General features: G+C 36.5%; 1 protein-coding gene across 1 annotated transcript; it reads right to left on the bottom strand.

Moving 5' to 3' along the window:
• Nucleotides 1–10,793: 10,793 nt before the first annotated feature.
• LOC149228229 (uncharacterized) lies at nt 10,794–13,784 on the bottom strand. The gene is made up of 4 exons (XM_089380711.1): nt 12,647–13,784; nt 11,929–12,253; nt 11,548–11,619; nt 10,794–11,109 (listed from the first exon to the last, which is right to left on the bottom strand). Exons 1-4 carry the CDS (start codon nt 13,782–13,784, stop codon nt 10,794–10,796), a joined length of 1,851 nt encoding a protein of 616 aa, XP_089236837.1.
• Between the last annotated feature and the right edge of the window lie 11,367 nt (nt 13,785–25,151).

Below are 25,151 nucleotides of genomic sequence, written 5' to 3'. Positions count from 1 at the left end.
GGCAGAGAGACTGTCTATTAGTGCTATAAATGTGGGCAGTTGGGTCACAAATATTTTGAGTGTCCTTAGAATGAAAAGGAAGGACAAAGAGATGCATATGTAGCTCATCCAGAAGCACAGGAACATACGGTAGAAAATACACCAAAGATGGGAGAAACTTTAATGATGAATAAGTTTTTGTTGAAACTAGCCAAGAGACTAGTTAACCAATGCATAGAAAAACCTTGTTGAGGATTATTTTCAAGGCTAGAGGAAAATGTTTCAAAGTGGTGATTCACAGTGGAAGCACTGACAATCTAGTTTCCACAAAAATGGTGGAAAAAATTGGATTGAAAATACATAAGCATCCAACACCATATAAAGTGTCATGGCTGCAGAAAGGCCGCTAATTTTGGGTAAGTGAGCAGAGCAAAGTGGAGTTTTGGATATGTCTATATAAGGATAAGATAGTTTGTGACATCATGTCGATGGATGTTTGCCACCTTCTCTTAGGAAAACCCTGGAAATTTGATAGGAAAGTGATGCATGATGTAGAGAACAACACCTATAATTTTGAAAAGGATGTTATCAAGCACACTCTTGTACCATTGAAGGAAGAAAGTGCAGTTGGGAAAGGTAGCTCAAAAGCAATGTTGTTGGGAGGAAAGGAATTTCTGCAAAAAATGAAGAAAGAAGAGATAAGCTATGTGGTGGTCTGCAAACCAAAGGTAATACCTCTGCATAGTTAAATTATAGAGTTACCTATTGAGATTCAAGATATTTTGCATGATTTTAGTGATATCATGGTAGATGACTTTCCAAGTGAGTTGCCACCTAAGAGAAGTATCATCCATCACATAGACTTGGTACCAGGTGCAAGCCTTACGAACAAAGTTTCTTACCGAATGACACCCAATCAGAATGAGGAGATAAGGAAACACGTTCAAGGGCTGTTGGACAAAGGATGGATAAGGGAGAGCTTGAGTCCATGTGTTGTTCTTTCAGTGCTTAACCCAAAGAAAGATGGAGAATGGGGGATGTGCATAGATTCTAGAGAAATTAATACGATTACAATCCAGTACAGATTTCCATTGCCATGGATGGATGAAATGATGGAATGTTTGAGTGGGGAAGCCTAACTTTTAATGGTTTATTTGAAGAGTGGTTACCATTAGATTCAAATCAGAGAAGGGGATGAGTGGAAGACAACTTTCAAGACCAATAGTGGACTATATGAATGGCTAGTCATTGCATTTGGATTAACAAATGCACGAAGTACCTTCATGTGGTTGATGAACGAGGTCTTGAAGGAGTTCGTCAGTAAGTTTTTTATTATTTATTATTGATTTAGATGATATTTTTATTTTCAATCGAACAAAGGAAGAACACCTTAGCCATGTAAGGTATGTTCTAGAAATGTCGCAGCAAGAGAAACTATTAATTAACCTGAAGAAGTGTACTTTCATGAGGTTTGAGTTGGTATACTTAGGCTTTGTCATTTCAAAGGATGGGCTAAAAATGGATCCAGAGAAAGTAGAAGAAACTATGAGTTGGACTTCACCCAAGAGCCTTTTCGAAGTTAGTAATTTGCATGGTCTAGCTAGCTTCTATCAGAAATTCATCAAGAATTTTAGTGGTATTTGTGCACCCATCATTGAGACAATCAAGAATGATGTATAGCCATTTTATTAGACAACAACAACAGAGGAAAGCTCCCAACACTTGAAGAAGAAGATCATTAAGAAACTGTGTTGAAGCTACCTGACTTCAAGCAACCTTTCCAAGTCAGATGTGATGCTAGTGGTACACCCATTAGAGTAATATTGAGTCAAGAAGACAGACCTGTTGCATATTTCAACTAGAAGTTGAATGATTCAAAACAAAAATAGTCCTCTTATGACAAGGAATTTTATGTGGTGGTTCAAGCCTTGAAGCATTGGAGACACTATTTAATGCATAGGAAGTTTGTTTTGTTCTCTAACAATTTTGCATTACAACATATAATGCACTAGCACAAGTTGAACAATAAGCATGCCAAGTGGGTGGAATTCCTACAAAGTTTCACCTTTGTTCTGAAACATGTGAGTGGACAAAAGAACAAGGTAGACAATTCTTTGAGCAAGAGGAGTTTGAGCATTCAGGAGTGCCATGTTCATATTTTGGGCTTTGATTATTTGAAGGACTTATCTGAGGATGATGCTGAGTTCCGAGAGGCCTTTAAAACATGAAAGAACCCCGTGAGAAGAGATAACATCCCATGGAGGGAATTTATGTTGCAAGATGGTTTTTTGTTCAAGAAAAATCAATTATGTATCCCTCGTTTTTCAATGAGAGATAATATGATGCAAGAGAAGCACAATGGAAGATTTCTAGGGTATTTTGGTGTGAACAAGACACTTGGGAAACTAGAACACTTATATTTCTAGCCAAAGATGAGAGATAATGTGCAGAAATATGTAGGAAAATGCAGAGTATATCAACATGTGAAGGGGAGAAGTCAAAATGTTGGATTGTATACTCATTTTCCCATTCTCGGCAGACCATGTGGGTAGCCATCTCATAATGGTAACATCTAATGAGTAAGGAAACATCTAGTCTCACACAAATTATATCAAGAAAGGCAATATCTAAACTAATGTATTTAGCTTTTTCCTACTTGGTCGTTGACAACAAAGGAGGCAAGTTCTAAATATGTATTTGTAAATCTCTTTAAAACGATATCAAGCTTCATGATAATACAAGTGAATTAGAGTCTTTTATCTTATCTTGTGTGATTGTGTTTGATTCATTTCATTAGAAGTCAAGTTTTTGGAAGATCCAGATGAGAGGTGAGGCTATCTAAGCCTCACCTCTGATCAATTGCAAATCAATTGGTATCAGAGAAAGTCACTCCTTGAGGCTTGATCTAATTTTATTTTTTAATGCTTGTTTATTTAATGCCTCTCTTTTCATGTGGCTGCATTTTCTGTTCAATTTTTGTTTTTTCAAAGTTTGTTGCCCTCACCCATATTCTTTCCCGCGTATTCTTCTTCCTTTCACAGATTTTAGTCTCATTTCCTCTTCCTCATCACACAATCTACAACACCCATGGCCACTTTTGTTAAAGTCTACAATGCATTTGTAATTCAGGTATATCTCTGGTGTGGCCTGGTTTCGTACCCCACCCAGAAGCCATGACTTTTTATATCAAGAGCAACATTCGGAGTGGGTTCCCTTTGGAGACATGCCCTCCCACCCTGCTTTAGTAGGCACCTGCTTCACATTCATCAGTTTCATCTTAGCAACATCTGAGCTGGGTTCATTTGGAGACATGCCCTCCCACCCTAGGCTATGTAGGCACTTGTTACTTCATCAACAATCAACATAGAATCATTTGACTCGGGTTCATTTGGAGATGTGCCCTCCCAACCCACGTTATGTAGGCACCTACTACTTCATCAATATTCAACATCACATCACATGAATTCCAACAACATCCAAAAATCATTTCAGCCATGGCTTCACACTTAAACCAAGAGGCGAAAAGCAAGGGACACTTTCCATCTAAACCAGGGGGAATTGGGAAGCCAACTCATAATGGTAACATATAATGAAAAAGGAAAAATCTAGTCTCATGCAACTTATATCAAGAAAGGAAATATCTAGAATAATGTATTTAGATTTTTCCTATTTGTTCACTGAAAACAAAGGAGACAAGTTCTAAATATGTATTTGTAAATCTCTTTAAAATGATATCAAGCCTCATGATAATACAAGTGAATGTTAGTCTTTTATCTTATCTTGTGTGATTGTGTTTGATTCATTTGATTATGAGTCAAGTTTTTAGAAGATATAACTTAGAGATGAGGCTCTCTAAGCCTCACCTCCAATCAATTGCAGATCATCATGGGACTTGATGAGTATGGACTTTGTTTTGGGTTTACCAAGGATGTGACAAGGTAATGATTCTATACTTGTAGTTGTGGACATATTTACAAAGATGGCTCACTTTATCCCATGTTGCAAGACTATTGATGTTATACATGTGGCTCATTTGTTTTTCAATGAGATTGTTTGATTGCATGGATTTCCAAAGAGTATAATCTCTGAAAAGGACACAAGGTTCACATGACATTTTTGGAGGACTTTGTGGAAGAAGCTTGGAACAAAATTGAACTTCATCTTAGTCCATCGCCCACAATCTAATGGGAAAACTGAAGTTGTGAATAGGAGTCTTGGGAACATATTAAGGAGCCTTATGGGAGAGAATCCCAAGTAGTGGGATCATGTGTTAGATCAAGTTGTTTTTGCATACAATGATTTACCGAATAGGAGCACTGAGAAGAGTTTGTTTAAGATCTTATACGGAATTCATCCTAGAGGAGTTTTTGAGTTGAGATCTTTGGGAAAACTTGAGCAAAGGAGTGTTGATGGGGAGGATTTTGCAGCAACAATGAGTGAATTACATGAGGAAATAAAACACAGGCTACAAGAAAACAGCTACAAATACAAACAAAGAGCATATTTAGGAAGGAGAGAGGTAAACTTTGAGGTAGGGGGCATGGTATTTGCACACGTAAGGAAAGAGAGATTCCCAAGAGGAGAGTATAACAAGCTCAAAATGAAGAAAATAGGACCTTGTAGAATACTCAGATTTTTTTTTGCAAATTCCTATGAACTGGAGTTACCTATGGATCTAGGTATCTCACCTATCTTCAATGTGGCAGATTTGTACCCCTATCAAGATAGTCATGAAGGTGCCACCATAGTGAATGGGAGTAGTGGAGAAATCACTGAGAAGAGTTGGATGAAGAAGATGCCTATGACAGAGGAATCAAAAGCTGAAAGGACACTAGACACCAAACTTGCAAAGCATAATAGGGGAAAAGAGTATTTGGAGTTTTTGGTGAAGTGGAAGGATCGTCTGATGGAGGATTCTATGTGGATGAGTGCTACAACTCTACAGAAGGCAAGGTGCTCTATAGAGGACCTTATGAGCAAGAGCTCATGAGTTTTCCTTCCTAGGGAGTCTGATGTAGTAGCATTATACCATGTTCGTGATGAAGAAATGGAGGGGGCTTGACAATGTGGTGGATTGGCCATATGTTAGGCTGGAAAATAATTCTTTTTACCTTTGAAGAAATTTTAAACATTTAATGTAAATACAAAATTTGAATAAGTTGAAGAGTTTAGGAATGAAGAGTCATTTTTGTTGTGTCTTTTCAACTTCCCTCAATTAGAGAGAAGGGGAAGTGAATCAGTTGCAAATATTGTGCATAAAAGGAGTATCGATTGGGGAGGAGGGGAGATTATTCCCCTGTCTCCAAGTTTGTACCTATGAAATAAATAAAAGAATTTTTGAGCAACACATTTGTTCATTAATCTATGTTTTGTTTCTAGTTTGAATTGTACACACTTCTTCGAGCTTATGAATTCGTGTGACTAGAACTTGTAGTATTGTATGTTTTATAACACTTGATTTATGGTGGCACTGGTTGTTTATATGTGATTTTTTTACTGTGACCTTCAAATCTTTTTGCAACGCCCCTGTTTTGCACTGACACAATTTTTTTATTGGAGTGTGGCCCATTAATTCAATAAGGGAGAACCCATGATGAGGAGAGGTAGGAGGAGATCATTCATGAGCGTGGGCAAAGTGTTGAGGCGATGGAGAGTCGAGATGTATAGAGAGAAATTTTTTATGCCTTCCAAAAGTCGAAAACAGAGTTTCTAGAAGCGTTGCGAAAAGATTTCGAAATGCCTATAGGTTTTTTAAAAGGGCGCTACGAAAATATTTCGCAGTGCCTATAGCCAATTTTTTTATGAAATGTGTTTCATCCAAATTGCCTTCCGAGTTGCTTGTTGACATCACAAATACATACATTGTTTTAATCGATATTATTTCAATCAATATTGTAAGGAATATTTATGAAAAGGAGTTCGATGAATAACGTTTCCAAGTCATACAAGGTCCTTATCTACATATTTATATTTTCTTCATCGCTTTACATAACTCTATTTCCTCATAAATTTTCATGTAATACATCCACATATGATTTCTTTAGTGTGTAATTCTTTTATTGCAATATCTAATATCTCACATAATTCAATTTGGAAATTAGAAAATCAAATAAATGGAAATCATACTTAATGAAAAGCTTTATCATCATGTATAGTTTTTAATGAATTAGAATTTATCATATTCAACCTTAAGTACTTCAGAGCAACTAGACTCGGGTTTAATAAAGAAATATTAGAACAAAGGTATTAATTTTCCAACACTTAATCTACTCCTTTTCATGATATCTATTCCATTGCTTGTAGTTGGATTCATTTCCCGTTTAACTATCCTACTCCACAAGGTCAATATTCTCATTAGTTTTCATAACAATACCTAATGATCACAATAACTACCACATTTCCAAAACAATTACAAAGTGACAAGTCTAACGACATAATTTCATTCCATGAGTTCACACCACACATCCAAACGATGTACTTGAAAACTTCCTTCAAGTGTGAGTCTGTGTGTGCATCAAGTGCATATTTTCCTCATTATTTAGGATTTAACACTCATTCGCACATCAATCTCCACATATGCAATCATAAATGCATTATTCTCTTTCAAGAGAGTAATATTATATACTTGCTCTATGAGTGTTTCATGCCATTTAACATAACTTCCAGTTACTCATATCCAGATACCACTTAACCCTTTTCCAAGTGTGACTTACCAATTCCCATTAGAAATACAATATTTTACATCACTTAAACTCTTCCTTGGTAGTCATGTGATAATTCCATTTTAGCAACCATCTATGACATCATTAGTGAAGAGTGTTTTAACTTTCCATCTTAACATATGTTGTAAAGAACAAGGATGAGTATTATTCAATCCTCATATTTCATCCACCACGAATTAAATGGACTGGCCATAACACATTTCAGAATTAAAGAATAACTCTTCAAGTTTAAAGTACTAACCATACAAAATCCAACCTTTGGCTAAGCAATAATCATAATTGTAAGGGGCCCTACCAATTTATACTCTTTGAAAATACTTGTAATAATCAAGACAACAAGTTCATCAATTTACTTGAACTCATACAATCCTTAATTGATGTATCTAATGCTCTCTCTAATCTATGCAGATCTAGAAGTTCTAATATCTCTAACTCTATGGTTCATCTGTAACCTAGTCAAGTTTTATGTTTGAACGCCAACTTTGATACCGCCCTTAACATACCAATTCCATAAACTTTATCAAGAAAGTGAGAAAATAAAAAATTTCACTAAAATCATCTTAAGAAATAAAACAATCATCCCTTTAACTATAAAAGAAATAACATGTATGATTATTGGTGAAATTAACTTACTTAACATTCTTTTAAATCCTATTAAATGCATGTAGTTCCCAAGTGGTAAAAGGAGCATAAAATTTTATGCAATAGCAAGATTTGTGGTCTTTACTATCATTTTTGGCATATAGGGACAAGTATATGAAAGGACAACCATATATGATTTGAATCAAGGAAGGACGAAAAGAGGACCTCTGCTTCCTCCTACATTTGCAGAGGAATGATGAAAAACTACCTATGGATGTTGGGTTTCTTGAGATGGGAAGTTGGGGCTGGTAGGTTGTTGGAGGTCAGATTGGATGCACTTAATGGATTTTATGGTAATCACACTTTATTGGTCAATATTCTTAACACTTTACATGACAGGGGCATATTTTATTTTGCACAAATCAACAACATAAACATTGATTTCTCATTTCAACAACCATGGCTCAAGGCAGAAGAACTTGGGTTACATGGTATCATAGAATTACCTCACCAATCTATTCGATGTAGGAATTTCCATTAGTGAGGGCAAAGACATATTCAATTGGGAGGCTACATTAAAGAAATTTCAACCCCAGGTTAAGGATATATACAACATAATCCCTTTGGAAAACAGGAAATTTACCTACAAAAATTGGTTTCAAGCAGCATGAGGATGTGAGATTTCTCAAAAACTCATTTGCTTTGGTTGGATGGTCATTCATAACAGAGTGCTCACATGGGATAAATTGCAACACAGGGGATTTCAAGGCCTTGGAATTTATCCTATGTGTTGGAATGACAATGAAGAGATTGACCATGTTTTGATGTGATGTCCTTTTTCCATGGCGGTGTGGGAAAGGATGCTGGACACTCTCCATCTAGGACACGTGGGGATGCAACAATCACTAAAATCATGTTTCAACTTATGGTCTAAGAATCAACCTGAACATCATTCATTACCCTTCTATGTTACCTGGTCAATTTGGTGCAACAGGAATTCATGGATATTTGAACATAAAATGCCAGTGATTCGGGAGGTTGTAATGAAAGTTATTACATATTTTACAGAGATTTAGCAAAAGAAGAAGCAAAGAATTAAGAGGAAGGTCAAAATCAAGGGTATAAAGGGGAAATTCCCTTTAGGATTTTTTGATGGGGCAAGCCAAAAGACAATATATGGTTGCAGCATAGTTATTATTCTAGAACCGGGGCGTTACTACCACTTTTGGTGGAGGGGAGGACAGGGGACAATTAGCAAGGCCAAAATTATCACACTTTGGGGTGTCCTCCTATTTTCCAAATGGCTCAAATTGGAAGAATTACACGTCCATAGAGATGCCAAGATAATCATATATTGGGTTATGGAATACACACTTTTCAGGCCCCCAATATTATCCAACTAGATGATGCACATAAGGTTGTTGGTAAGTATTTTTCACAACATCACTTTCATGTACATTTACAGAGAACAAAACCAGGTTGCAGATGTACTTTCAAAAAGAGGTATTAACACCGAGATGGGTAAGTTTTTCTTCATTGCTTATGTACAGGATGCTCTTATGAATATCGGATCCATTAGCTTTTCACAGGGAGTTAGATCACTATACCCAATATGTTTTATGATTAGTTGATATTGAACTGGAAGTAATATAACACTCAGCAAACAAGCTTTCTAATTATAGATATCGAATAGCATTTTGTCACAGATATAAAGATAGAAATCCAATAAAAACATATAAATTAGAATATACATATAAAAATCTGAAGTCCCTTTAGAAAAAATCGCAATGAAAGTACCTTTTTTTTTTGTATTAATGAAAAAAAAGTGTTCTTTTCCGCCGGAAAAAATATATATTATAAATAACTACATCCCATATATTGAATTATTTATATTTAATTTTATTCAAAAGTTACTTCTATTTTAATTTATTTTTAATATTAATTAGCCACGAACTTCTGCACTTGGAATATTTTGCCATCACAGCTCATCAATTTCACAGTATTTGTATTATTACCGTCATTGGATTCCATGGTGAAGGCGTGGGAAGATACCCTGAGAGTAATGATATTAATATTTTATTATATTATAATATTAATTCATTGTAATATTTTATTATATTATTATTAATAAAAATATAAACGCATATTTTAATTTTAATAACGATATTAATATTTAATATCTTCTAATATAATTATGTTAACATACTTATAAATAATTTATTTATAAAACATAAATCATATTATTTTAACTTAATACATGAATGATTGGAGATTCCCATTTAGTAAAAATTCATTTTTCATGGTGGATGATATTTTTTTATTATTATATTGTTTTGTCATTTTTTATTAACTATAGTATCATGAGGATTTTTTGGGAAGTCCTATCACTTACAAATGTTGAGCTAGTAATGTGTCAAATTTCAAGAAGATTCTATAAGATGAAAATCCTAACTTTAATTGAGAGTTGAGTTAAGCAAAAACCCCAATCTTGTATTTTTCATTTTACTTTTAATCATTTCAACCTTTTGTGTTGTACGACAGTAATGTTAAATATAAATCTATAATTAAATGCTACATAGTAAAGAGGATACAAAATATTGTAAGATATGTTTTAACAAACTATTCTAATAGAATGCCATGATGATTTATATATCATATTACTAAGAAAACAACTTTCTTTGGGATTTCTATAGGAAGTTGTAAGATCTAGGAATTGGAGTAAAAAAGCAGTTACATAACCCCAACCATGGTGGATTAGTACAAGAACAATTTAAGGGATGAGTCAAAGGAGCATTCTCAAATATGGAAGCACAATTCACTAAAACCTTTTGTAACATGACGGTCCTAATGGTATCTCTTGAAATTAACTTTGATTCTCTCAAGCTTTCAAGTATCTCTAACTCAAAAACCAGCTTAGATGGGAAATTAAGAGACAATGAAGACTAGTAAAAGGAGTTAAAAAGGAGCAAGAGAAGGAGGGACCAAGTTCTAGAGCCACGACTTCTTGCCGATCTTCATTTAAGTTGGAGGCAAAAGTCGAAATCAAATCCTACTAAGTTGATATTGATATTATTAAGTTAAATAAAAGTTTTCAAGAAAAAGAAGTTTATTTCTTTTTTGCTGAAGCAAGAGACAAACCTTCTATTGACTTAGGAAAGCAAATAATGTACAAATTTTACAACAAGCACTTAGAGGTGCTAAACCCCACAAAGGGAAGAGGGGAAAACCCCCAAAGAAAACACCCAAAGTGCCCACAACAAAAAGCCACACTTATGCAAACAAAAACCAAAGTCTAAACTGCCATGGACCCACAAGCAAAGGCGTGGACCCCCCGAGTCCGAACGCTTGTCCGCAGCCATTGATCTGTCTCCTTATAATCTGACGGTCTAACTTTGTAACATGCGGAGCAGTAGCCCGCAGAAAACCCACTAAATTGCTCGACCAACTATAGCCGTCGATCTTCCCCTTCTGATCTGACGGCTACTATCCATATCGCACAGCCTAAAAAGCTCAAGGAATACCGCGCGATGAGGGCAGTATTCCCTCACCCTCCCCCGCCACGTGTTGCTCGCTGAGTGGCATCGCCAACTTTTCCGAAAAACCGCTTTTGGGTTCAAGGGCTCCTGATAAGAGTGGTAAACCGTAAGCAGTTTTGACCATCCCGGCCCACAAACCTGCACGACAAACTGTGGCCGTAGATCTGCCCCCTTCTGATCCGACGACCAAAATCAAAGTCGCGTAGCACAGAAGCCCGAGGAATACCGTGTGATGAGAGTGGTAAGCTCTCTCCTTCCCCCGCCACGCGTTGGTCGTTGAGTGGCATCGCCTGACTTTCAGGAAAACCACTTCGGGTTATAGGGCGCCCGATGAGGGTGGTTTATCCCAAGCAGTTCTGGACTCTGGTTTTCTTTTCCCCTTGCCCCCGCTACACTGCTTAAGGAAGACGCACCTGGAAGGGTCGCCTCCTGCCTGGAATCCCTATGTCGATCTTCTCGGTAGCCTGTTGTTTCCCATTGACATTTTTCTTGGTGGCACATCTCCTCCAAGCTTTTCCTCCCTATAGCTCCTAGTCTAATGTAGACTTTGCTAACTTTCTGAGAGGTCCTAAAGTGCTCCTCCTTTTTAAAACTTTCTACTGTGTTCTTATTCCTCATTGACAAAAGGTAAAACATTGTCTCTTGGTTTGTTCTGATATTGTTGTCTGTCCATGAGAGCTCAAGATGAGCATTCATCTCGCAGCCTATTGTCTGTTACCTCCTCCCACCTGTAACACATGTCGGTTCGTTTGCTTCTAACCCCCTCATTGGCCAGCCAGTCTGCTACTTTGTTGGCTTCCCTGTGAACATGCACAAATCTGAGAGTTCTTAGAATTCTTAGGTGTGCTTGAATTTTGTGATAGACTTGCAGAAGTCGCTAGTGACCTGAAATTTTCTCTGGTGCAGATCCTGCACTTATCCGCTTGACCAAATTAATGACTAATTCCGAGTCAACCTCAATGATGACATTATGAATGTTGTACTTGATCAGTATTTCCAAGCATAGTTCCATTGCCATGAGTTCAGCCATATTGTTGGTAGCTTTTCCAAGATAACTGTAGAAAATTACATGTATGTTTCCCTTCTCGTCTCTCATGACTCCTCCATACCCAACATCTCTAGGATTTCCTTTAGAGGCTCCATCTATGTTAAATTTTAAGAAACCTTGAGAAGGGGGGTGCCAGAAAGCCTCTCCTTCTAAGGTATGCTTGTTGATCTGCAGAGGGCTTTGAGGGAGATGTGCCTGAAGCTCCAACTTTTCTAGGATGCTTGCCTCTCTGTGACCTATGGGTTTATCAACAGAGAAACTCCCAAGGGTGTTGACCGTTTCCTTGAGTTGCTTAAGAATTAGCTTGATGATGCTGCTCACCGGGCCTGTTTTGTCTTTGAAAATCCTGTTGTTGCACTCCTTCCATACATTCCAGATTATGAACCCTGGAGTCAAAGCCCAGGCTGTGTTTATTGTCTCATTGTCCGAGAAATCTTGTCTCCAATTCTTTAGCGTAGCAATGATATCATTTTCCTGCCTATCTGTCTGCTCAAAGACATATCTAGCCTAGTTCCATAATGTGGCAGTGAAGGAGCATAGATTGAGGAGATGATTTGAGGTTTCTTCCTGTTGTCCACACAGGTGACATCTGGAGGGGCCAATGAAGCCTCTCTTTCTTAGATTTTCCCAAGTGAGAATCTTGCCTTGTTGAACCAGCCACTTGAACAGTTTGATCTTCATCCAATGAGGGTTAGTCCAAAGGTTTTTCCAGGTCTTGTCAGTGCTTGGGAAGTTAAGCCCTGTAGCTATTCTTTTGGCTTCTTTAAGGTTGAAGATACCTGCCTTATTACTTCCCCATCTTAATTGATCATCTGAAGTTGAGGTTAGAATCTGCCTTTTGTCCAGAATATCTTCAAGGGCTTTAGCTTGAGTTTTCAGCGTGTTCATCTCATTGTAAACTGGAAGTTTCCATATTCTCCATTTTCCATTGTTCCTTGACTGATCCCAATAGTCACTCACCCTAATTAATCCTTTGTTTATGGTATCTGCCTGGATACTTGCTAATTCCTCACTGCTGAGATTGCCTTCCTGCTGCCAATTGTCCTCCCAGAATCTGGCCCATTTTCCACTTCTAATCTCCCAGAAACTATGTTTTTGAACTAAGGCTTTGTTCTCCCAGGCCCTATTCCATACTTGTGAACCTTTCACTTGTCCTGTCATTCTTATAAGGTTCATTTCCTGCCAATTCATTGCATACTTTTGTTTCCATAGTTTAGCCCAGGGGGCTCGTATTTCCTTCAGCCATCTCCACCAAACTTTAGCACCCAGAACTCTGTTTAGAATTTCTGGGTCATGTAAACCCAAACCACCATGGGATTTAGGTTTGCATATCCTATCCCAAGCCACCAGAGCCCATTTCTTCTTCTCTTCACCTTTTCCCCAGAGAAAATCTCTTTGAATGTTTCTAATTTGATTAATGACTCCAGTTGGTGCCAGAATGGTAGATAGCATAAAAATAGGGATGGTTTGGAGGATTGCCTTAGTGAGAATCAGCCTCCCTGCTAAATTTAGGGCTCTGTTTGTCCACTTGCTGATTTTGTCTTTCAATTTATTCAAAACAGGCTCCCAGATGTGTTTGTGCAATGGTTTGTCAGAGAGGGGAACTCCCAGATACTTCGAGGGCAATGAATCTCTTTGAAAGCCTAAAATTCTGGATAGGTTTCTCTGAATCGAAATATCAGTATTGAAAAAGAAGATTTTTGATTTTGTAAGACTTACCTCAGTGCCCGCAGCCATTGCAAACTCATGCAAAATTTGCTTGAATGCTTTGGCTTCTTTGACTGTAGGTATGCCTTGAAGCATAGTATCATCCACAAATTGTTGATGTGTCACCGTGTCTCCATCTCGAGTGGGTCTCAGTCCTTGAATGCTTCCTTCCTCCTTGGTAGCTTTGATTGCTCTACCTAACCCTTCCATCATTAGAATAAAAAGGAAAGGGGAAAGAGGATCACCTTGCCTGAGACCCCTTGTAGGCTTGAAGGTTCTGGAAGGAGAGCCATTGAGAAGAATTGAACAGCTAGTAGTGGTTACAAGAGCCATGACCCACCTAATCCAATTGTAGTCAAATCCATAGGCTTTTAACACCTCTCTTATGTAAGTCCAGCTAAGTTTATCATAAGCTTTCGCTATGTCCAACTGAATTATCATCCCTGCCTGCTTATTGGTGTTGAGTGAATGAACCACTTCATGGGCTTGAATTATGTTATCGAGAATTTGTCTCCCTTCCACATAACCTGTTTGCTCCTCTGACACCAGAGTTGGGAGGAGGGGCTTGAGTCGGTTGGCAATTACTTTGGATATAATTTTGCACACCACATTGCATAATGCTATAGGTCTGAATCTGTCTAGAGAGTTGGCCCTTTCCTATTTGGGGATTAGGGCTATGAAAGATTCATTGAGCACCTGCAAGACAAATTTCGATCTTCGCGAGTCTTCCACTACCTCCAGTATATCATGCTTTACAATCCTCCAGCATGTTTTGAAAAAGTCCACATTGAAGCCATCTGGGCCTGGAGCTTTCCCATTATGCATATATGTGATGAATTCCTCAAGTTCCTTCCCTGTTACTGGTCTGTTGAGATTGTGATTGTCTTCCCTAGAGACCAGTTTAGGAATATACTGAGTAAATCTTCTCGTAAACTGTGATCTATCTGTTGTGGTTTCCTTAGCAATTTCTTGAAAATGCTGGACCAGAACCTCTTCCATCTCCTCATGAGTATTTTTCTCTATTCCATGTTGATCTGTGAGTTTCACAATTCTATTGTTGTTTCTGTGTGCAATGGTGGATTTGTGAAATAATTTGGTGTTTCTCTCCCCTTCCTTAATCCATTGGACTCTGGATTTCTGTCTCCAGAATATTTCCTCTTGCAAACGTATGTTCTCCCATTCATGCTAAAGTGAGTCTGCAAGCTTTTTCTTTTCCTTTGAGTATCCTTCTGTGATGAGAATTTGGTTTATTTCCTTTAGTTTCCCTTCCACTTCTCTTTTAGCTTTGAAGATGTTTCCAAATTCATTCTTATTCCACTCTTTGAGTCTGCCTTTAATGTGTTTGAGCCTGTGATGTAGAAGGAACATCTTTGTACCTTGTAGGTGAAGCTCTTCTTTCCACCATTTCTCTATGTTTGTGAGGAAATATGAGTGCATAAGCCATACATTCTCAAACTTGAAGGGGTTGTTCCTTGGTTTACCGATTAGAGAAGTCTCCAATTGGATGGGCTAGTGGTCAAAACCACCAAAAGGTAGGATGAATGCTGTCAGGCTCCTCCCAGTGAGTAGAAGTTCCTCTGAGATGATAAATCTGTCTAATTTTGAGGCTACTTGGGTAGAGCCCCCTCTTTTGTTATTCCATGTGAAAATCCCATTGCCAGTGTCCATATCCACCAGTTTCATATTGGTGAGGAAGTTCTGGAAGGCAACTGAATCCCTTCCAAGTGTTCTAGTTCCCCCTTTTTTTTCCGTGAGAGATTTTATCATGTTAAAATCTCCCCCTAGAATCCAAGGTAAAGTAGGGTATCTCTTTTTCATTTCTTCCAGAGAAGTGAGGAGCCGAAGTTTATCTTCCAGTGGTTGAGGGCCATAGACATTGGTGATCATGTAACACTACCTGTCACCCACAGGTTGGATAATCAAAGAAAGGTGGTTTCTGGACGCCTCTGCATCCTGCAATCCAAATTTCTGAGGATCCCAAAGAGTAAGAATGCCACCAGCAGAGTTATTTGCCTTGACCTCAAGATATTCATATCTATTTAACCATTTTCTATGTTTTTCTCTGACCTTCTCAACTGAGCATTTTGTTTCCTGAATGAACACTATGTTTGGTTTTTCCTCTCTGATTTTGTTGCTTAGATTTCTCTGTTTTCTCCTACTCCCTAGTCCTCTAATGTTCCAGGTTGTGATCTTCATTGGGGGGGTTAGTGAAGGAGTAACTGGATAGGTCTTTCATCCTACCTGAGTCAATCATGAGTTTGCCACATTCAAGCAACAATTCTTTCTATCTCTTTCTTCCTCTTCTCTTTCTTGGGTTTTTAGCCAATTTTCCTGTTATTAACCCCATTGAGGAAACCCCTTTGTTATCCTAGTTGTCGTGTCCTCTTTTGACTCCTAAAGCTTTTTGGTGTGACTTGTTAAGGAATTTCTGTTGTATTGTTTCAACTTCCTCCTATGGTATGGAGTTTATTCCCTGGTTGCCTCCTTACTCTAGAAACTTTTCTAGCTCCAGGTTCTCCATGTCTAGGGTCTCCTGTAATTCTTGGTCCTCTGTGCCGCTTTCACTTTGAGTTTTATCATGGTATTTTTCTACTTCCATGTTACTCAATAGGTTTGTTGTGTGTTCGTTCTATTCCTGTGTGAACTCCATGATTGTCTCTTTTCTTTTCCCCCTTGCTGCCTTACTTTCTATTTTCTTTGGAGTTCCTTCATCTTATTCTCTTTCTTCTAAGATCTCAAAACTATTGTGACTTCTTGTTCTGTCATCATTAGGGTTCTTTTGTATCCTTCTTTCCCCTCCTTTCCCTTTTCCTCCCACTTTAATAAAACTTCTTGGGTCTTGCCCTTTGTTGGTATTTTGGTATTCCACCTTCTTATTAGGAGGGAAATCTCTGAATAGGTGGCCATGCTCATGACATTTGCGACATCGGAAAGGAATGTGCTCATAGTCAACTACCTGAACCCATTCATCATCATAGACTTCTAGAATGACCTCATCCGGAAGAGCTCTTGATAAGTCCATCTCAACACATATGCGTGCATAGGAGGTATACTTTCCTCGTAGCGTTGCCTCTGAAATCTTTAAAAAATGACCTAATTTGTTGCCTATAGCTTTTAAAGATTCTGGCATCCAATAATCCAAAGGTAAGGAGTAGAGTCTAATCCATACCGGAACCGATGTGAAGGTTTCTTGCTCCGGCACAAAGTTCATCGTCCACGGACGCATATAGAGACCAACAGCCGCATAGAAGTATGGTCCTCCTTCAAAAATCCTATCTCTGTCCTCCAAGTTCGTAAACACCACTGTAAAAAAACCTTTGGATCCTAGATGTATCTTTAACTCCCCTTTTGGTTTCCAGTTGTATTTTATCCAAGTGTACAATGCTTTCTCCGTCGGCCAGATTCCCATAAACTTACATATTATAGCATAGTTTGTCATGTGATCCCTGTGCTCTTGCAGTGCTGGATCATTCAGTATTACCCGCGGTTTATTGTTGGACTTTGGCTTACAGGGCCCCATCTTAGTTCTGTTCTCTGCTCTCTGACCTCTGTCTTCTGCTTTCCCCTTCTGTCGGTCTTCCTTGTGGGTCCCATCCTCTACATGGGTTTTGCAGCCTTCCTCCTTCTGGGTTTCAGGAATTTTTGTCTTGTCCTCCAAGGAGTGTGGAGGCTTGCTCTTATTCCCTTCTCCGCCTCTGCTTGAGACCACCTTATTGTAGGAGGGAGTGGAGCTCCCTCCTCCCTGCGCTTCCATGGTTATATGTTTACCTATGTCGCTTCCTTTGTTGAACCCTAGCTCCTCTCAGACCTCCCACAGTTCCTCAGATCAACTCGCCTTAATCCACAATTTCAATATTATGCACAAACTGATAATAGATGGAATACACCCCTACCTTGGAAAACATGGCAACCCCACTCCTAAAATCCATATTGAATATCTGCAGCCTACCATTCGAGAAAAATAAGTTTATTTCAATATTCATAACATAGGAGAATATCTAAACGAATCATTTTCCCACTAAAGTTAGAGCATCATGCACAAACGTGGTGGGAAAATTGGGCAAAGATTCTTAGTTTGGAGGCGGTCCCAATAACTAAGGGGGTGGGGGAGGAGGGTGCTTAAAACCCTCATTAAATCTAAGTTCTACCCTATTGGGCACAAATATGACCAATGGATTTGTTGACATTACTTCAATAGGAACAAGGGTGGAGTGTACAAGTGTACACCATTGTCTTCATGAAATAAGCCATTATGTTGGATATATCTCCTGAGAACCTATATGTACTCTTCAAATATCTAGAATATGATTAGAGTGATTTATGAAGGGAAGTGATGCTCTTTAAATGTCAGGTAGTTTATGAGGCCTATGTGCAATCATAGTATATGGATAATATGGAAAATAATGAGGGCAACCAAGTGGGTCTAAGCATAAATGCCACCAATACATTTATAGGGAGGGGAATAAGGAGTCGAAAGTGAAGAATAATAAGACAAAATGCACTTCACATAAATGTAAGGAACCAAACAACCATTGTAACCATTATAATCTCAATGGTCGCATCAAAGATAAGTGTGAGAAGTTATATCTAGAGATAAATCCAAATAACTACAATAACAATGCCAAGAATAAGACAATCCTAGTTTTGAATATGAGTAACTCGGTAGAGTGTAACTCAGTTATAGATGAAAAATTTGTATACATAATAAATTTGAATAAGGTGAACCTGAGTAGCCTTCATCCCGATGAAGAGAAGGAGATCACTAAACTCTTCGCTATCTAGATTCAAGTCAAGAAAACCAAAGTATATTCTTGATTTTATTTTATTTCATAGGACAACATCATTGTAGAGGATCTAATTAGTAAAATTGCATTGGAAGTTCATCACCATCCTCACTTGTACCCATTGTGTGTTGGAATCACGATTTCTATTACACCAAAACCCGTAGATGTTAGTAAATGGATGCATTTCCATAGTTAATGGGTCCACGAGAGGCGGTTAAGCACATGTCACGAAACACACAAGGAGCGTTGGTTTATCCAATGTCCAACAATCTCCCCCTGGCGCGAGCCAGGTGTGATTCAAACTCGAGACCTTTGGCTCTAATACCACTTGTTGGAATCGCGATTTCCATTACACCAAAACCTACAGGTGTTAGTAAATGGACGCATCGCCGGAGATAATGGATACACGAGAGGTGGTTAAGCACATGACATGAAACACATGGGGAGAGCTAGTTTATCTGATGTCCAACATTATGATGGGTAAATAGGGATGAGAATCTAAATTTCATTGAGCAATGTAAGATCAAATGTTTAATAAGTTCAAAATATATTAATGAAGTGGAGTTGGTAGACTATGATAGTACCACTTTTTTTGTGTGGTTATTGCTTATAATTCCATACATATACTTTAGGGATGCAATCTTCTTGAGGAGAGATTACTATTACATCATATTCAACAACAAGAATTCCTTCATCACCAATGCACACAATGGAAAATATGGTATATCTTTGGTAAGTAATAACCAAGCCAAGAAACTAATCAGTTCTATTATGAAGTATGTAATTCTCCTCTTAAGAAAGAACCAACAAGGAGATGAAATGATAAAAGGTAAAGACATCTCTAGATGGATATAATAAAGACTAATTTTAGAATCTTTTGCATGCAGATAGAGAAGCGTTGTCAACCCTTAGTTTTGACCCTTTTTAACCATACATAATCAACCATTTTACCATCCCTTACCACTGTATTCTGATCATATTTGTCATATTTTTGTCTATTTTTGCACACCAAGGTAAATTAATGATGTCTTTTGATTTTTAGAATTTTTAGTAAAAATTGAGCATTAAAAATTTATTTTGGCAGAAACAGAATTTCTTGTAATGGCTCTTTTGAAGTCGTATGTTCAGGACACTTGGGCACGAAATGAATATATATTTGAAAAGTACAAGAACCAAGGATGGAGAGACTCCTATTGGCTCACTCTAGATCAGTTAGAACAGGCCCAGTCAAAGCTGGTCAAACTTGACTAGTCACTCAAGAAATCCCCTGATTTAGGGGCAGTTTTGGGATTTTGTGGAATCTTTCCATATTTTGTGTAAAAAAGGGTTGATCCTATGAGGTGGAATATGACTCTTGTTAGTTGTTACGGCCATTATAGTTGATTTTGTTACATTCTTAGCCTATTTAAGCACAACTACTAAACAACTATGGACATATTATTATCATTGTGATTGTTATATTTCTGAATATAATTGAAGACGATTTTTATATTTGTGGTGGATCATTGCTGTGAATGGTGAATTTTTGTATTTGATTGTTTTAAAGTGTACCAGGAAAAGGTGGAGGGCCCCCATACTGAGCTAAGTACACTATATTGTTAATTGATGTGCATAATTGTGAATATATTAGCATCTTAGTTTTCTGTATATTTCTATCATAATCTCTTGTGAATATTTTATGTATAAACTTATTAGTATGTAATGACCATTCAGATTTTGGAATTGATCTCCTTTCAGTGACTAGTTTGAATAAGGAAGGACAACCCAGGTCTCCAAGTTGGAGCCTCTTCCTTGTGAACTAAGAATTGGACTGGAATTTGTATTTATGCATTCATCCTTTCTTGCTTTCTTAAATCAGGTGTGTTATGCTTTATGGTGAAATTGGTTTTGTTGAAATAGAAATCATAAGGAAGGACAACCAGGATCTCTAAGACAAGAGCCTCTTCCTTGTTGACTATGATTCAAATAAAATCACTATTCACTTGTTCATGCTTATAGATCAAAATTTCTATGCTTTCTTTACAATTAATAGTTTATATTTGTAATATGCATTTCCAATATTTTCATCTAAACAACTACTTCCTACACTAGTTAAATCTAATATCCATATACTTTGGGTGTGCTTCTAAGTTTACCAACCCGAATTGATATTAAAACATATTCTCAATTAAAATCATAAATTAGACTGACATTTTTGGCGTTGTTGCCAAGGACGCACTCTTAGATAAGCTAGTTAGGAAGCTTGTTTAGAAAAAAAAAAAAAAAAATACAAAAACACTAAGAAAATATAAAAACAAAAATGTTTTAGAATTTTTCATTATGATTATTCATGCCTAGACAAAGAGATGAAAAAGGTAGATATATAAAACAAAACCCCCTAACCACTCAACCATTGGTGGGAGCAAGACCATCTTCATTCGAACTAACTACACTAATTGCTAGAAAACCAACATTGGAAGAGTTAGAGGAAAAACAACATTCAAGGCAAAGGTTAACTCTTGTTGAAAGAAAAACTTTGTTGGCTTATGAAGTAAAGAGAAAACAAACACAAGCAGAAAAATATTCTATATGAAAACAAAAAGAAGCAAGAAAACCAATTGTTCAAGCTATCCTTGAACAACTAGAACAACCAATTGATCAACCTATCCTTGAACAAATAGAGCAAGTTGAAGAGACACAATTTTAGATTATTACTGAAACATTTGAAACGACTAAAAAATAGATGGAAGAACAAGGAGAAGGATCCAATATTCTTGGACTAACTCCAAAAAAAGAAGAGAGGATGGAGGAGTAGACAATGACCAAGAAGCTACTTTTAGATTTCCAATCTTAGACACTCAAGAAATCTTGGGAGAAGAGGTAAAAATGAAAAATATCCCACCTTCTGTTTTACCAAATTTCTATGGAATGTCTTTTGAAGATCCTGACTCATTCTTGTTTGAATTTGATATTCTATGCCGTACCTATGGTTATATTTATGATACATATAAGCTTCATCCTTTTCTTGTTGCTCTTAAAACAACTACATTAGAGTGGTTCATGGAATTAGGTGAACATACTATTACTAGTTGGGAAGACATGAGGATAATTTTTCTTAAGAAATATCAACCATATTGTAGGCCTAGAGATTCAAAAGATGACATTTTTAGAATGACTCAACAAGAAGATGAAAGTTTAGAGGAATACTTAGAAAGATTTCTCTATAACTTACAAAACTGTAAACATCATCCTTTAAATCTTGATACTATTCGAACAATCTTTTTAAATGACATATGAGATGAGTAGCTTAATATTCTTAATGTGATGGGAAAATGAGATATTTCATATTTACCATTTGATGAAATTGCAGAGTTATGTCAAAAATATTCAAGAGGAAGAGATAAAACTGGAAAAAGAGATGCAAATTCCAAAGCTACCAAATCATCAAAAGGAAGTATAACAAGAGTTGAATTAGGAAACTTGTTTGAAGACTTCAAAACTGATCTCTTAAGTACATTAGGAACACAATTTGATATACTAAAAACAAGAACAAAACAAGAAGAACAAGATCAAGTATTATCAATTTTTTGTCCTAAATGTAGAAATAAACATCCATTAAGAGAATGTCCTTCAGACAATATTCATGTTTGTGTACTTTGCACTGAAAATCATGCAACAGATGATTGTCTAAAGTTGAAGGAATTGTAGGAAAATCAAATGGAAGAAAGCCAAGAGATGGAATCTCTTTATTATTTAGCACCAAGAAGACCTTGGAAACCTCGATTTGTAGGTATGTCTCAAAATCCTCCTCAACAATTTACTCAAAACTATCAATATCCTATTCAAAATTTATGCAATGCTCCAAAGCCTTGGCAGGCTTGGCCTCCTCAACAAACTCGAAATCAACCTTCTCAAGGTTGGAGAGGGTATGCTTATGGAACCCAACCTCCTCAACAATAGTATTGTCAACCACATCAGTCATATCCTCAACAACCATATCAGTCATTTCCTCAACAATATTTTCCATAGCAACAATTTCAACAACCTCAACAATCAAATCCATCATTCCCTGCACCACAATTAACCCAACCTCATCAGCGTCAACTGCCATCTAACCAACCACCACCTAAGCCAACTAAATTACTAGCCCAGCCAGTGGAAAATATGAGTAATAAATCAATATATAATGCGGAGGAAGGAACTTCATTTCCTACATATTCAATCCTTCCTATTCAAGATTTTCATTTAAGGTCTGGAAAATTTCTAAAAAAAGAATCCCCCATCATTATAGAAGAAAAAGGGAGTCCTGAAAAATCCAAAATCGAGCATATAATAAAAGATAATCAAATTAAAAAAGGTAAAGCAATAATGACTCAAACACCTCATTTTCTAGAAAGGTTAGTAGAGAAAAAATATTTAATTTCTCTTCCTAAATTTGATATCTTAGATGGAATGAAAAATGATTATGTGAAAATTCCATTATTGCAAGATATAAAAGATATTCCAATCTATAAAAAGGCAATTAATGTATTATGCATAAAGAAAATTGGAAAAAGAAAAAAATTCCACCAACAATCCATGTGATAGGGAAGCTAGCTAGCTTGCTGTCAACAAGTAGTACAATTGAAAAATATGTTGATCTTGGAATTCCAATGGTGACAATTTCCATTAAAAAAAATTCAGTTTCTAAAAATTTAATTGACTTAGGGGTTGTTATTAATGTGATGATGACAGAAATGATGAAATATCTTAATTTTCCAAACATTCGACCAACCACTACAATTTTAGAACTAGCTGATAGATCTAAAGTAGTGTCGGAAGGTGTACTTTAAGATATCATAGTTTCTTTAGAATCTTGGGAATATCCACTAGACTTTTCAGTTCTATAGCCAAAGACAAAACTATGAGGGCACCCATTAATTCTTAGCAAACCTTGGTTAGCCATAGATGATGCCTTCATTGGTTGTAGATCAAGAAGTATGATTATCTCGCACGGGAATGAAAGAAAGCACATAACACTTTATCCTCCTGCTCAATCTCCTTCTTTGGTATTATGGCCCAATGAAACAGAATAGGAAAAGTAAGAAATTAAATCGATTCTAAGCATTAATCAAGCTTTTGATTCTAGAGAAAAGGATAATCAGGATTTAATAGATTTCTTCATTTGAGAACCATATATTTCAGAACAGCTAAGAACCATGCAATATGAAGTTTCAAGTCAAATTTTAGAACAATGTTTTCAGGAAAATTGCACAATCAATTCTTTGCAAACATCATTTGATGCTATCTTTCCTGTTAACTCAATCACAAATTCTAACAACAAAACAATTGAAATCAATCCTGCAAAATGTCTTAACATTGGTAAGAATTTGCGAACATCACAATAAGAACAATTAATTGCATTATTAAGGAAATATTCAAAGGCATTTGCTTGGGACTATACTGATATGAAAGGAATTCATCTTCACACATGTACTCACCATATTTACACAAATAATAGTGTCAAACCTGTAAGGCAGCCACAACGAAGGATGAACCCAATGATGAAAGAGATAGTTAAGGAAGAATTACAAAAATTATTATAGGTAGGATTTATCTACCATATATCAGACAATCAATGGGTTTCTCCTTTAGTAGTGTTTACAAAGAAAAATGGAAAGTGGAGAGTCTATGTAGACTATAGGGAATTGAACAAAGAAACACTTAAATATCGTTTTCCCTTATCATTCATTTATAAAGTCCTAGATTCACTAGCTGGGAAAAAAAATTATTTTTTTAGATAAATTTACTAGCTATAATCAAATTAAAATAGCATTAGAAGACCAGGACAAAACTACATTTACATGTCCTTGGGATACATATGCATACAATGTGTTACCCTTTGGACTATGTAATGCACCAACTACTTTTCAAAGAGAAGTTCTGGCCATCTTTGTTGATTTAATACATGAATGTGTAGAAGTTTATATGGATGATTTCACTGTATGGAAATATTTTTGTTGATTGTTTGAAAAACTTGGAAAAGTTTCTACAAAGATGTATTGAAATGAATTTATCTCTCAGTAATGAAAAGTTTTTTATGATGCTAATTGAAGGGATAGTGTTGGGACATCATATTTCTTCTTCTGGAATAAAGGTAGATCCAACAAAAATTCAAATCATTGTAAATTTGTTACCACCAACAAATCAAAAAGAGGTAAGAAGTTTTCTAGGATATGCGGGCTATTATCAAAGATTTATTAAGAAATTTAATAAAAATGGCCTTGCCCTTATTTAAACTACTTACAAAGGACATAGAGTTTCAATGGAATACTGATTGTCAAAATGCATTTGAAAAACTCAAACAAAAATTGTCCACAACACCAATTCTCAGAGGACCAAATTGGTCATTACCATTTCACATATCTACAGATGCATTAGATACAACAGTAGGGGCATCTTTAGGCCAAAAAGAAAATCAATTGAACTATTCTATCTATTTCATTAGCAAAAATTTAACTCCAGCTGAGTTGAATTACACAGTTACTGAAAAAGAAATGCTAGGTGTAGTACATGCAGTAAACAAATTTAGACATTACATAACAAGATATGAAGTGTTCATTCATACTGATCACTCAGCCATTAAGTATCTAATGAATAAACCAATTACTAATGGCAAGATTACTAGATGGTTGTTATTAATGCAGGAATTTAACATTATTGTATTGGATCAACCAGGAAAAGAGAATCAAGTGGTAGACTTCTTTTCAAGACTTCATCCTCCTGGTGAGATTGTTCTAGTTTTTTATAACTTTCCAAATGAACATTTATTTTC

Source organism: Pinus tabuliformis, chromosome J (assembly GCF_031772625.1).
Source record: "Pinus tabuliformis cultivar Carrire ecotype Pingquan chromosome J, CPIR1, whole genome shotgun sequence".
Classification (NCBI taxonomy): domain Eukaryota; kingdom Viridiplantae; phylum Streptophyta; class Pinopsida; order Pinales; family Pinaceae; genus Pinus; species Pinus tabuliformis.
The sequence above is the reverse complement of the archived record's forward strand: the minus strand, read 5'-3'. Positions and strand labels throughout refer to the sequence as shown.